General features: G+C 39.8%; 1 protein-coding gene across 5 annotated transcripts in view; it reads right to left on the minus strand.

Moving 5' to 3' along the window:
* The window catches only part of DHX29 (DExH-box helicase 29), a 31,516-nt gene extending 16,102 nt beyond the window's left edge, over positions 1-15,414 (minus strand). Inside the window, exons 1-16 of one of the 5 annotated variants that reach the window (XM_032675620.1) lie at positions 15,222-15,414; positions 12,619-12,692; positions 11,749-11,862; positions 11,072-11,201; positions 10,554-10,696; positions 9,686-9,811; positions 9,155-9,281; positions 8,719-8,880; positions 7,132-7,297; positions 5,932-6,055; positions 4,915-5,511; positions 4,058-4,201; positions 3,788-3,964; positions 3,060-3,200; positions 445-589; positions 107-227 (exon numbers count right to left, since the gene is read on the minus strand). In XM_032675620.1, coding sequence (XP_032531511.1) covers positions 107-227; positions 445-589; positions 3,060-3,200; positions 3,788-3,964; positions 4,058-4,201; positions 4,915-5,511; positions 5,932-6,055; positions 7,132-7,297; positions 8,719-8,880; positions 9,155-9,281; positions 9,686-9,811; positions 10,554-10,696; positions 11,072-11,201; positions 11,749-11,862; positions 12,619-12,692; positions 15,222-15,414 — 2,684 coding nt within the window. Of the gene's footprint in view, positions 1-106; positions 228-444; positions 590-3,059; positions 3,201-3,787; positions 3,965-4,057; positions 4,202-4,914; positions 5,512-5,931; positions 6,056-6,529; positions 6,562-7,131; positions 7,298-8,718; positions 8,881-9,154; positions 9,282-9,685; positions 9,812-10,553; positions 10,697-11,071; positions 11,202-11,748; positions 11,863-12,618; positions 12,693-15,221 lie in introns of those variants that run through there. The other 4 variants (XM_032675623.1, XM_032675622.1, XM_032675621.1 and 1 more) reach the window with 4 other exon arrangements.
* Between the last annotated feature and the right edge of the window lie 11 nt (positions 15,415-15,425).

A 15,425-nucleotide genomic window follows, 5' to 3' on the forward strand; every position in this document is an offset into this window, starting at 1 on the left:
CTCAAAGGTATAACTCCCAGTTTCCTTTTTCAAGAATAGCAAACATCGAGTATATTTGTTGTGTTGTAAGTCAAACTACTAATTCCATAGAAAATATCTGTATTACCTGTCACGCAAGTTAAATCTTCTGTCAGTTGAAATGAGATCATACAGCTGTTGGATATGGGCAAGGCCTGGTAAAAAGATCAGCACAGCACCCTCGATGTTCTTGAACTGGGGACTTCTGTCTGGAAAGTTACAGTACAGGCATATAGTTAAAACAAAGATGCATTTGCAAACAGTTTCACATGACAATAGGAACTAATGCTAGACTCTGCAGTCAATGCTTTTTAGGATGTTTCACGTAAGAATGAGTTCAAGTACTTCATTATCAGTAGAAAGTACTCAAAAATAAGCCCACAGGACAACCCCAACTACATAAACCTCTTAAGAAGTAAATTGTACCTAAGTATGAAAGCAACTCCAAAACAAGTTCAAGGTTGATCTTGTAAGGGTTCATATACAAGATAGCCTGCTGGGTATGATTGCTATACTTCGCATAGTAAGGAGCCAAATCAATACCAGATCCAGACTGGACTGGGACATATTCCTAAAAGACAAGAGCAGGCAAAGAAGATCATATTCGTAGTGTTTTAGATGAATGTAAGAGAGCAGAGGACCAATTTGCCATTCACTTAAAACAGACATTGATGCAAGTTAGATTAAATCACAGCCACTTACATAATATGCATAGGTATACACTATTATATGACATTCCAGGTTAAAAAACCAAAGTAAAAATTAAAGTCTGCCCAAAAAGTAAACAGTTTTTAGGTCCATATCTGGCATTTGTTTGGTATCAATTCAAACTGAGGTAGGATGTCCACTTTTCTTCCTAAACTCTTCCTTTGGGGTACAAGAAACTAGTTTCCCCTCTCTCCTTTCCCTCACCTGACTCTTCTCTAATGGTTTGCAATGGCAATGGCAACTTCTGCAGTGTTTTGGAGTAGGAGAGAGTTACAAGATGAGACATACATTTAAATTTACTGTTTAATTGTTTATAGACATCTTACATACATAGCATAAAGTTTCTATGTTAAGTGCCACTGTTGTATTGGGTTTGTGTGGTCAGGTTTTGGTAGCAGGGGGACTACAAGGGTGGGTTCTGTGAGAAGCTGCCAGAAGCTATGCCCATACTGGGTACAGCCAATGCCAGCTGGCTCCAAGACAGACTCACCTCTGGCCAAGGCCAAGCCAATCAGGCATGACAGTAATGCCTCTGTGATAACATATTTAAGAAGGGGGAAAAAAAGTTATTGTGCAGATGAAACTGTGGCCAGAGAAGAGTGGAGTGAGAACATGTGAACAACTCTGCAGACACCAAGGTCAGTGGAGAAGGAGGGAAGGAGGTGCTCCAGCCCTGCAGCCTGTGGTGAAGACCATGGTGAGGTAGCTGTGCCCCTGCAGCCCATGGATGTCAACAGGGGTGCAGAGATCCACCTGCAGCCCATGGAGGAGACTCATGCTAAAGCAGGTGGATGCCTGAAGGAAGCTGTGATCCCATGCAAAGCCCATGTTGGAGCAGCTCGTGACCTGCTGACCCATGGAGAGAGAAGCCCATGCTGGAGTAGGTTTTCCTAGTAGGACTGGTAGCCTGTGGGTGACTCACGCTGGAGGAGCCTGTGTCTGAAGGACTGCGCCCATGGAAAACTGACCCGTGTTGCAGCAGTTTGTGAAGAACTATTGCCTGAGGGATGGACTCACATTGCAGAAGTTCACAAAGGACTGTCTCCCATGGGAGGGATCCCATGGTGGAGCAGGGGAGGGACTCCTCTCTCTGAGCAGCAGCAGAAACAACCTGTGATGAACTGACCATAACCGCCATTTCATATCTCCCTGTGCTGCTGGGGAGAGGGGAGGAGACAGAACTTGGGAAGGAGGCTGGGGTGGGCAGAAGGTGTTTTTAATATTTATTTTACTTCTCATTAGCCTGCTCTGATTCTGTTAATAATAAATTTCATTGAGACCCCCACTTCAAGTCTGTTTTGCCTGTGAAGACATTGGTGACTGATCTCTTCCAGTCCTTATCTCAGCTCACGAACCCTATGTTATATTTGCTCTCCTCTGTTGAGCTGCAGAGCAGAGTGACAGAGCAGCTTTGGTGGGTATGTGGCATCCAGCCAGTGTCAACCCTCTACAATTTTAAACTACTTCATTGTTAATACACTTAAACAAGCTTGACACTGCATATCCTTCTGTACTGAAGCGTCAATAGAAACAAACCACAAAGGTGGAGCAGCACTTATGAGAGTGCTTGGGCTTACAACTAAAGGATGTTGTTGTGATGTAGGAGGTTACTACCATTCTAGGGGGGGGGAAAAAACCAAACAATCAGCAGAGCACACGAGAGTGTATTTTTCAACATATGCATCACTGTTTGTTCACACCAAGCGAAATGGTCCTGCAGAAATTTTGATAAAGCAAGTCAGAGCAGACAGGTAAAATACATAGTTTAGATGAACAGCCTAAGCTGCCACAATCAGATAGTATTGATATAGTCTCCCCTTCGAGAATTTTGATCCAGAAGCGCACAGAGCTGTCACTGCAGAGTACCTAAGGATTAATCATAGTTAAACAATAAAGCTCTGTACAACAACCTCATGTAAATCATCTTATTTGGTATGCCAAGTTGGAGCACCTTGGGAGTTTTTCAGCTAAGAAGGAGAAGATCCCGACTCTTCTGTTGTTAGGTTCGCTACATAGGAGAATTCTTTCAGGAAAAAAAAATGAAATGCTTTCCCTGCTGCTGCTTATAGATCCAGAGCTGGGAATCTGTACAGCAGAACTCAATGTCAAATACAGCAAAATCAAGCCAGCTATATAGGAGATGGAGAGACAATCAAAAGGATGCAGCATTTATGAACACTTGGTTTCCACTGTAGGAGTGCCATTGTGTATGTCTTTTACCAACTGAAAAATATTTTATATTATACAATCCAATCACATTTGAGGAACCAAAATGATAAAATAATAAAAAAAAGTCAAATTTTCCAAGTCAAAGCTAGAAATGCCTATCTTACCTGATACTTTGTAGTGCCTCCTCCTTTGACAGTAACATTTATTGCTACTTCCTCCTCCTCCTCCAAGAACTTCTGACAATATTCTGAGTCTTTCTCCAGAACATAGCCAGTTGCTTCAATTACATCTTCAACATGGAAAATCTTTGGTGAAAATTTGCAGAAGAAAAAAGGCATGTCAAAAACTGATCAGCACTTTTTTCACTTTTTAAAGCTTACATAACAAAGGTGAACAGGGCATGCCTTAATGCTGTAATAGATCTTGCAAATTCTTAAGATTTTTGTAAACCTAAACTTAGAGTTGCTACAAGTTTGCTAATGGACTTTTCCATGTGATCACTAACACAAACTTTACCATGGCCTGTATTTGCACGCATAACAAAAATACAGAGTGTAATGACAAAGTTGCATAGGGAGCAGGGTGAATTCTTTAATGCTTTCATTTCTGCCTAGGTTGATTAGATAAAAATCAAAATGTCAGTGATGGACAGATTTTAATCAATAAATCCATCAGAAAAAAACCAGTACAACCTTATACTTCAAAACCCCGAAGTCATCTTACATTTCCATAAAAGAAAAAGGGTTACAAGTCCTCCAAAAATGTATTTTAAGACTTGAATTCTTGGTAATAAAAAAGTGATATAGACATAGTGCCTACAGATACTAACCAGGCAAGCACTGTACACACGCATACAAACTGTCTTGCATACTGAAGAGAAACATCTACCTACCTCAACAGGGTAACTCCTCCCCGAAATCCTTAAAATGGGACAATGTGAGAAATAGCTGGAAAACTTCTCACTGTCTGCAGTAGCACTCATTAAAATCACATGCAGGTCTGAGCGCTTATGCAAGATCTCTTTCAGAGTAACTAGCAAGAAATCAGACTGAACACTTCTTTCGTGTACCTAGAATTAGAAAAACATATCTATAGCAAGGATTTAGTACACACAGGGCTCAGAATAACTACAGTTTCTGCAGAATAGTAAAGAATTAATAACCTCATCTACAATAACATGAGATATGCTTGAAAGAAGACCATCTTCTTGAAGTTTCCGAAGCAGGACACCTGTTGTACAGTACAGAAGTCTGGTGGCTTCTCCCATTCTTGATTCCATACGAATTTGATATCCACACAGGGAATTCTTAAATAAAATATTAAAAATACCTTAAAATAATATACAAGCTAGCAATATTAAAAATTAAATGAAACTTCATACCTGTCAGATTCAGACACTGCACAAGTTGCTAATTAAGTAGCATGGTGCATGACTGCCACACCTTCCTACAAGTGCTTCCTTTTGTTAAGAAAGGGAAAACACACTAAGTTTATTCAGAGTATCAAAGAGCTGGTAAACTCAGGGTTCTTTTCAGGATTCTTTGCCAGCCTCAAAAATATTTTTGCACAAACAGACCACCATAATAAATACAGGACTTTGGCTTTCTTCAAATAACAAAATAACTTCTGTTGGAAGGGAGCCTCTCTCAAAGCAGAGCCTCACTCGAGGCCAGATTGGATTGCTAGGACCCTTATTCTCCATCCCAGGGAATTTTCTCCATCCCTAGTGACAGTGGTGCAACAGTCTTTGGGCAATCTACTCAGGTCTTTGATCACTCCCATTATGAAACACCATTACTCTACATTAGCCTCTTAAGATTTTAGAAATCATATATGGATACCCAGATGTTCGCAAGTGACAACTTGAAAAGAAACAACTAACATAGCAAGAAGTCCTTTTTGAGAGAAAACAACATCCAATCCTTTAGTTGTGTAAGAAATAATGTTTTCACTTTGTACCAACAATCCAGCCCCCTGTATTTGATCAAGACAAGAAAAAGGAATTCAGACACATCTTACTTTTCCTCCTGGTCCTGATTCGCAGCCTAGCTCTTCACAAACCCTGGTTGCCAGACTCACTGCTGAGATTCTTCGGGGTTGTGTGCAAACAATATTGCATTTTTTTGATCCTTCATCTAGCAACAAGTCTTCCAACAAGAAATGGGGCACCTGGGTACTCTTCCCACTGCCTGTTTCACCAGCCACAACAAGTACTCGATGTTTTTTAAGAGTTTCTATGATTGAGTATCTGTGCTTAAACACAGGTAACTCTTGTCTCTCTTTCAGAAGCTTCTCATATTTAGAGGAACTTTGCAGCTTTTTGAACAAAATCCTTGAAGGTTCCAAATTATCTGCATCTGAGGTCTCAAGGGAGAGACTGCTGAAGTCCTCATCAGAAACTAAGTTTTCCCAGGAATCTTCAGGACCCTCAGATACTTTGGGCTGGTCTTCAGACTGCAGCTGCTGTTGTTTTTTGAGTTTGTTTAATAATTTAGCAATAAAGGTATCACGAGGCTTGTTGGTTTCTATCTTGTTTTCTTCTTCCTTTTTCTTTTCAATATCCCTCCATTCTAGCCAGACATCTCGGTAGGTAGGAGGCAGTAACTGATGAACTGACTTCAGGTGCAAAAAGCAGAAAAAAATTACATTATTACATACTTAGTAGTATCGCTAATATTTTATCTGTAAACTTGAGTGTCAAAAGATAATGACCAAAAAAAAGTAGGGAGCTACTTCTAAACACAGAAACCATGAAAATAGTAATATAAACATCAACAATGCATTTTTGATTTTCAATTGGCTTGCATTCTTTACAACACTGAAAGAACAGTTTTACTCTCAAAATAATATCCTTTCTGTATGCTGCAAAGCATATGCATGATTGTACATAAAAACCAATTAACATATAATACAAGCAAAGAATTTAATGGGAAATACATCATTAAACTACTTTTAGAATTTAACTACAGGTTTTATAACAAAAAAGTGCAGAGGCAGATTCCAGGCCAAGAACAGTAATATTGGTCAAAATCTTACTTGTCCTTTGGTTAAATGGTAGAGTGCCAAAGTAGCAGCTAGATGTTGTGCTTGCATACTATCTTCTGTTACGATCGTAGGACACATTGCCATTATATCATCTGATGATTTGACAATCCTGACCCTTAAAGAGAAATTCTTAAAGGCAGTTATCTCAATTTTTGCTATCTATATAAACAGTACACCTGTTAATGTTTTTGTATAAAGTAAAAGAGTGAAATTCAAATACAGAAACTAAGCAAAATAAATTTCATATTGCTCAATAATATTTTACAAACAGAAATAGCAGGTATAGTTTGATTGAACAGCAGAATATTTTCAGTAAAGATTCCAGTAATGATTTTATGACTTCTTTTTTTCTCTTAACAAATGTCTTCATTTTTTTCAAAGCACAAGTATTTATACATATACCAATAAGGTTAGGTGCTTGGAAGAAGGACTAAATATTTGTTTGTGTGCTTGTATCTGTCTAGGATAGATCGAGAGGACATTTAATGAACTACTGAGATGCAAACAGTTGTTTAACAGATACATGCTAGTCTGAGTAGCAGCCAAATTCCTCATATTCTTAGGTGGACAATATATTCATAGCTTTTACCTTGAGTAAGAAAACAAGTTCTTTTATTTCATTCCTTCAAGAAATATTACTCATTTGTAATGTTGTATCTACTTTATTTGTACATAATAATATTCTACTTCATAACACTATATTACAGACTTGTTTTCTGAAAGAAATTTAAAAAATTAAAAGGTACTGCGCTGTTTTAACTATAAATTTATGGTAGCTTTAATACAAATTTCTAACTTCCGCTTTATTAAAGAATCTCCAAAGGGGTTTTAGTATTCATAAACTTAGAATCTATGATTTAACATACTACTTTGAATGAGAATACCAAAAGTCAGTTGTCTAAATTTATCTCACAGTTTTGCTTCAGACTAACCTTTCGTTCAGGAGTACATAAATAAAAATCTCATCTGAGCTTTACAGGATCATTCACTAGAATCTTATTTTTTTTAACTGTACCTAATCCAACTGTCACTTTTGTTATCCAGAGTGAAATACCTCCCTGATGGACTAAAAATGAGTTTATATATATATATAATACTAATATAAATCTGGATCAACAAGACAGAATTGGTCAGATTTTCTATTTTTAAATGAATCAAAATGAAGTTATAAAGGTTACAGAAAATACATACCTACATTTCCAGTATTTTCCAACTGGAATTTTTTCAAAAGAAGGATTTGGGCTCTTGGGAAAATTTTTCCTGCACCAGTCAATCAAAAATTGTTTTGGAGATTTACCAGTCCAACTTCGAGCGCTATAATCAAAGTTTCTTATATCTAGTGGTTCTTTCTTTTTCACTACAAGAGCAGAATGACACATTTTAAGTCTCCTAAAGTTTATTTTACAATCCTTTGAAGTCAACAACATTTTTACCTTTTATTCAAATGTATTTTACTAGACAGCAATATTTTCTGAAATACTTTGCAGAAATACTGGTATTGATAACACATGACAGAAATGCCTGCATTTCCCACAGAAGCATCTAGCAGAAAATTAGTTACAGTATTTTGTCATCTTTGGTCACCCAATAATTTCAGAACTTTCATTAAAGTCTGGTTATTAGAAAATAATCTAACAGTTTGAAGATTTACCATGAAAATAGTTCAAAAACATGAGACAGTGACACTAGAAACAGTAATTAGCACTACAACTGAAAAAAGAAATAATCTAAATTTTAGACAGGACAGGATGGCAAAAATAACTTTCAATGTAATCTGCTAAAACAAATACAGATCCTTTGAAATCAGCTTGGTCAGTGAGATAGACTGATCGTTTGCAGATGAGACCAATCTGGGCAGGAGTGTTGATCTGCTGAAGGGCAGGAAGGCTCTGCAGAGGGATCTGGACAGACTGGATAAATGGGCTGAGGCCAATGGTATGAGGTTGAAAAGTGCCAAGTCCTGCCCTTGTGCCACGGCAACTCCAGGGAGGGGAAAAGTGGCTGGAAAGCTGCCCAGTGGAAAAGGACCAGGGATGCAGGTCAACAGCGGCTGAACATGAGCCAGTAGTGTGCCTGGGTGGCCAAGAAGGCCAATGGCATCATGGCTTGGATCAGCAATAGTGTGGCCAGCAGGACCAGTGACTGGCCAACAGGACAGTGACTGTCCCCCTGTACTGGGCACTGGTGACGGTGCACCTTGAATTCCATGTTCAGTTTTAGGCCCCTTACTACAAGAAAGACATTTTGGTGCTGCAGCATGTCCAGAGAAAGGCAACAGAGCTTGTGAAGGCTTTGGAGCACACGTCCTGTGAGGAGCTGCTGAGGAAGCTGAGGGTGTTTAGCCCGGAGAAGAGGAGGCTCAGGGGAGACCTCATCACTCTCTACAACTATCTGAAAGCAGATTGTAGCCAGGTGGGGGGTAGTCATTCCTCATTAGGAAGAATTTCCTCATGGAAAGGGTGTCAAGCACTGGAACAGGCTGCCCAGGGAGGTGGTGGGGTCACCATCCTTGCAGGTGTTTAAGAAAAGACTGGACATGGCACATAGTGCGATTGTTTAGTTGACAAGGTGGTGACTGGCCAAATTTTGGACTTGATCTCAGATGTCCTTTCCAACTTAAACAACTCTGTGCCCTTCTGTGGTAGCCCACCTTCCTTTCTCATGATCAGAGCTTGCTGACTCAGCAGTGCAAAGCAACACAACCTAGAAAAACAAGAACTAATTCTGAAAACTTGTGGTACACTTCAAGCTTGTACTACTGAACCTCTTTCAACACACCTTTGTCTTCCTTTGCAGCACCATCGGGTTTTTCAAGCAAGCTCAAATTGAAAGTGGTTTCTTGAGGCTGAGGTGAGGGAGTTTTTTTCTTTTCGCTTTCCTGTTTGTTTGAAATCTTTAGAGCTGGATTAAATACTGGATGTTCTTCAAGTACTCCCATTTCTGCCAGAAGGAAGATACAACTTACAACCACCAACTGCTTAAAGCGCTCAATTATATTAATTCATACTGAGTACCCAAAACCAGAAGTAGAAAAATGTTACTGACATTTTAGAATTTGATCCACATGGAAAGTACAGATTCAGAAAGGCCTGCATTTCACACACTGACATAAAAGAGGATTAAATAATCTTCAATTCAATCTGACTCCAAGAATTATTTGCCTAACAAACACACAGGCCAGAAAATAAAACACAGGTAACTTGCACAGCTCTACCTTGCTGAATTCTTCTTATTTTCTCCTGTGCCACCTTCTGGCCTTGCTTGTCTTTGTCTTGCTTGGAGATGCTTCCTTGTTCTTTTGCTTCTGAAAGCTTGGCAGATAGATGTATATACCTCTCATTCTATTTCAAGAGAATTATTACTTACAAGTTGAATATTTTAACAAACTTTATAATAAAAAAATGGAGGTTTTTTTGTCATTTATACCAAGCTCATACAACAGAAACAATTAGTTCTTATATAACTGTCAAAACCTCTCAGAATTTAAGTCACTTTCCTAATCAAACTAAGATATATTTTAAGAATTTTGCCTTTCCAGATAAATACATTCAACATTTTGAACCCAGTACAAAAAACAGAGGAAAGGAAAAACAAGTTAGAAAAGGAGAATTTTCAACCCAATAGCCTGCAACTGTAAAAACAGATCATGTAAAAAAGTATTCAATCTCCAACTTATAACAAATCCCCCACATACAGATGTACCAGACATTTTTGAAAGACTTTGTGAAGCATTATTCTATCTTACTGGGTCAAACTGTTCCTCAGCTGTCTCTTTCAAAGACTCATTCTTCTCGTCATCACTCTGTTGCTCGGCGTATCGCAAAATCCATTCCTTCATATTCACTTCTTTCTCTTTCCTCACATTCATCTTCTAAGAAGAGCAATGTAAGTCAAAAGAAATTATAAAATGAAGTGAAAACATCAATGCTCTTTTCTGCCAGGAACTAATGTTTAAGATTTTATATACAAACTAAGATACGCAACAAAAAAACATGGGGCAAACTTCTCCAACTGGGGTGAATATTTCACTATAAACATAAATAGATCTTAACACCAGAATGATTGTAATTGCTGTAAAGAATGAAATCCCTTGCATGCAATCTTTTCGATTTCTGGTTTTAAGATTCAATGACCACAGAAATCAAAACACTGCGAGTACACAGGAAAACTTAAACCCACAAACTATGTAAAGAGTGCCACCTGTAAATAAACAGAATAAACCCATTCTAGGATACAGTTAAGCTTAAGAATCATAGAATGGCTTGGGTTGGAATTGACGTTAAAAGATCATCCAGTTTCAACCGCAGCTCATGTTGATACCGAGACCTGCCCTGACCCAGGTGCAGCACCTTGCACCAGGGCTTGTTTAAACCTCAGGAGATTCCCTACGCTTTACCACAGAAGTGACCTATGAAGAGCCTTCTAGACTCCACATGAAAAATACAATACCTTCAAATGACCATTCCACTGAAGTTAAAATAATGTGGGTGACAATTATTAATCATGCGTTATTTCATAAGCTTTATCAGTGTTGGAAGTCAATGCAACTCCTGTATTTTAGAAAACTTTGTTCTCTCTTCCCCCAGTAAATGCCGGTGAAATCTTCAGTTTACCTTAGTTTCAGGGCCAGTTGCCTTCTTTTTGTTATCTACTAAGTGAGGCGGAGGTTCATGCTGTGACACGGGAGAACGAAATTTTGCTCTTGGTTTCTGCTGCTGCTCCTCAAACTGCTGGCTAAAACCTTCAGGCAAAGCATCTTCAAAATAAAAAACCCATGTCACAGAAAATGCCAGTAATTACAGAAAATCTTTTAAAGTGTGTTGGGAACCAACTAGAAGAACACAAAACCAAACCAGCACCCCTGAAATAAAATTAGATTTTAGCATTTATATAAGCCAGTATTCGCTTGTTGGACTTTCACAGAACTCCAAGAGTAGGAACAAGTCCATACCACTTTAAACACTAAAATATCCCACAACCAGAAAGCTGGGAATCTAGGAGAAGAACACTGTGGTGACTACCAATCTTAGTGAAACAATGTATTTATATAATTACTACTATGAAGCATTCCTATGTCAGAGCAAGTCCTATTTCTCTTCTGTTAAAAACTATTCTCTGTCACCATACTCACCATCAGGAAGATTTAAACAAAGCCAATCAAGGGCAGAGTGAAGATCACCACCATACAAAAGTGTATTTTTCATCGCTTCTTCAATGTGTTCAGTCTTAAAAGAGAATCTTTGTAAAGCCATGTATACATCCTATAAACAGAAAAAGTCAGAAAGCATCAGGATTTCATCTAGCAGTGTAATACAGGTTTATAAACTCCTATTTCCCACGTAGCAGAAAGCTGGCTTTAAATAAAGGTAAACAACATGGCACTCTTTGTATCATAAGGCTAAGCAGAAAATTCTGTTTTGCGCATAAAATTTATAATATTTTCTTTGTAAATAAGCGTGCATAGCCTCTGTAGAGAATGTAATTTTTCAGTTAAAAAAAGATACACCTACAATTTTCCAGCTAGATGGAACGAAAAATATAGGAAACATAAAACATTCAGATTAAGTACTATTCCTCTATCTTTTCTGAAGACTCTTGATTTTAGTTCCTGAATCCATAAAGATGTGCTTTTCCTAATAAGCATACTTCTTGATTCCATTGACTAATCAATAATATAACAACTGAAAAGCGTGCTGTAATGGTTTGTACTGCACGCAAAAGTGTAGTACAATACATGATAAAAATGACAAAAACTAAACTCTTTATTCTAAATAAGCAATGGTCGGAAAACAAAACTTTGAACTCTACCTGTAGTTTCTTTGCAGTAAGTCTTTTGGAAATCATTCCTTTGTCATCATTTTGGGTTTTATGGTCATTGATGACATCAATAATCCTTTTCTCCAAGTTACCATTTATCGTTACCTGCACATAGAGAAAATTAGTTGACACAAACAAACGTTACAAGTTTTTAAGACATATCGATGTTATTCATGGCCAAGGATGTAAAAACACAGAAATCTCTCTGCCATTCAAATTCCAACTTCTCCAGCTTTCCATAAGTGCTCTAAACACTTCTTCTGAAAGGAACACTTCTTTACTTTTGCAACTTATGTGCTTTTACTTGAAATAGAAGAGTTCATTCCTTATTACAAACAAGGGCCATTTACATCTTCAAGGAAATACGCTAAGGAAATTAAAAAAAAAATTCTACTGGAAAACAAGGACTTTCTCCTCTGCTTACAAGAGCTGGTATAAAATAATGCGAACATCAAGATACAATCTGTGATGCTCTCCTTCCTGCGTAACTTTAAAAATAATTTTAGCATATAATTCTAATATTTTTAACTCTTCTAAAGTATGAACCAAGCTTTAGTTGCTCCTAAGGTTGTTACATAAAATCTATATTCTTTCTTTGACAGGAAGAAGAATCCACATGCACAGAAGAGGCCCAAACATAATTCTTAATCGTCTTGCATGCAAAATATACTTAAAAAAATAGACATTCTCCTATGCCATTAATTTACCCTTACTCAAAAACCGAAATATAATCAGTCAATATCTAATACGTGAATGTAGTTTACCTGCACACATAAAACTGAAGAAGAGCTGAAGAAATACTTACTCAGTTAAAGCAGTACAATGCAAATCAAAGTTATTTTATGTAAAGAAGACATTTACCTTAAGAACGGATTTATCTAGATTTGCAGCAGCCCCGGAATCTGTTGTTGAACTAAAGCTATAAGTTTTCGGACCTGCAAATTGCAAATAACGATCAATTACATAAGCAGAACACAGAGAACATTGTTTACAGCAGAGCCAACACAACACAGGTTAGTACAAGCAAGTACTACACTAACTTGCCAGCAACTTGCAGGTACAAAATGACAATTAGAATAATCAAGAAAGGCCTTGAACAGAAAATAGTGAAGAAGGGTATGACACTTGGCAGACAAAATACAAAATTCAAAGTGGCACAAGGACAGGAAACAGAATTAACTGCTCACTCTCTCCGAACACTGAACAGGGGCTACCAAACAGGGAAAGTAACAGCAAATTTAAAACATGCAAGACTGTTGAGGATTTTTTTATTACAAAGTGCATAGCTACGTAACAGAACTCTTTGCCAGTAAAGCTGTAGAAAATGGACATTTACCAAGATCCAAGGGCAGACAAAACAGCTTTGTAGTAAAGAATCAACTGATACGTGAAGGCATTGAAAAAGAAAAAACAGCATCTGGTTCAGGAAGACCTTAAGCCACAACCGGTGGAGGATGTAAGATCACCCTATAGCAATATCACTGTATGTCTGACCTATTCTTACCTAGACACCTGCTTTTGTCTCCTATCTAGGAGGCCATGTGGTTACAGAAGCATTTGGTCTGTCTAAGCATGCTATGGACGTGATTAAATGCTTTTCATTTAGCAGCTATTATTAAAAAACACTAATTCACAAAACTACTTACTGTCATTGGAATGACAACACACAGCTTGCTGTTGGATGCCATCACTTTCAGAATACACATACCATGTCTGGCACTGCACAGGTAGAAAGAAACTGAGCAAAACTGCAGATTCTACCACTCTGAGTGGCTGTACACTGCTCCAGAAGGAGCAGCACTGTTCTCCATGATGCACAGACACCTCCCAGCAGGAGGCTGGACAGACTCATCTGTGCTGGACTGCCTGCAGAAGGGCTCTGGGAGAGCCTACTTCTAGATCTAGATCAGGATGGGGTGCAGGTAACTGCACTTTGCACTTCAGGAAAAACAAGGTCACCTCTGGTCAGGAAATATGAACAGCTGTCAGCACTCACAAGTTAGTCACTGCCACTGACTGGTAGGCTCTGCAACCACAGTGTTTAGAGCATACTAACTTTTCATTTGCACTGACTGATTTTTCACCACAGTCTACAATCTGGGAGAGCAGTGGGCTATTTTCTGAAGGGGTCTGAGCACCAGGGCTGTTGGGGGAGTGGGAGACACGAGAAATACATTTAGCAGAGCCCAGATTTGTAAAAGCAGAGTACACAAATATGTTCGGGAAGCTTATATTAATGGATTACAAGACTTCTTGCTAACAAGTTGGAATCTCAGATGGCCTGGCCACTGCAAGATTTGCTTATGGTCTGCAATACAAACTGTTCTAATATTATATGGTACCTGAGCTACTTCTGGCAAAGCTGCTTTACTGAAAACAGGCATCTCGCAGTGCTGCAGAATACTAGTTTTTCAGACTATGCCCAGAACAGTCATCCCTCAGCTCATCCAACACTGCTGAAGTGCCTCCAGCCCTGTAAGTGCTCTTTCAAGACAGAAAAAGACCCTCCAAAACAATCCCAAATCCAGACTGTATTGGTTTTGACAAAATACAAAACGCACATCTACATAAGAAACTCTGGGAAAAGTGCCACCCAAATACCTGCTGTACAGGAACTCCTGATAATCTAATAACAAGACTTTTTGTAAATAACTCAACACACTGATGCCAACAAAGTTCATCTACTCAGGGACACCCCTGGAAGCAGAATCACAAACTAGTTATGGTTGGAGAAGACTTCCAGAGAACATCTAGTCCAACTCCCCTGCACACGCAGGGTCACCTAGAGCCAGTGACACAGGAATACATCCAGGTGGGTTTGGAATGTCTCCAGACAGGGAGACTCCGCAACCTCTCTGAGCAGCCTGTTCAGTGCTCTGTCACCCTAAATGTAAAAAAGTTCTGAAACTTTTTGTTTTAGTTTATGGCCTATTTTAGTTTTTGTCCTGTCACTAGGCACCACCGAAAAGAGTCTGTCACCATCCTCTTGATATCTGCCTTTGAGATATATTTATGTGTATTAATGAGATACCCTCTCAGCCTTCTCTTCTTTAAACAGGCCTGGCTCCAGCAGTCTCTCCTCATACGAGAGATGCTCCAGACCTCTCATCATCTTTGTGGCCTTTGCTGGACCCTCTCCAGTAGCTCCTTTTCTGTCCTGAGGAGCACAGAACCGGGCACAGCACTGCAGACACGGCCTCACCGGCGCCGAGCAAAGCGGCAGGATCACCTCTCTCGACCTTTCAGACGGGCAGCGCGGGCTGACGCCAGGCCCAACCAGCCTCGGGGTGGAGTGACTCCAGCTGCCTCTCCCGACGCCGGGAAACACCAGTCTTTCTGCTGGGCCTCTCCCTCTTCCCGGTCCGCGGGCAGCTGCAGCCGCACCCTCAGGCGCTCCCCCTCCAGCTAAGGCACCCTGACCCGCGCACGCCCCGCACGGCACGGGCGCTCGCGGTGCGCGGTACCTTGTTTGACACGCAGTTCCTTGGCGGCGGGCGCGGGGCGGAGCGGGGCGGCCCTGCCAGGGGGTTCTGCAGGCGCGGCCCCTTCGCGCTGCGGGGGCTGCGCGGCGGCGGCAGCGACGCGCGCCCGGGCGGTGGCGGCGGCGGCCGCATGAGCTGCGCTGCCCGCGCGCTGCTTCTTGTTGCGGCCGCCCATAGCGCGCGCCA

The sequence above is a fragment of the Chiroxiphia lanceolata genome, chromosome Z (assembly GCF_009829145.1).
Source record: "Chiroxiphia lanceolata isolate bChiLan1 chromosome Z, bChiLan1.pri, whole genome shotgun sequence".
Lineage (NCBI taxonomy): Eukaryota > Metazoa > Chordata > Aves > Passeriformes > Pipridae > Chiroxiphia > Chiroxiphia lanceolata.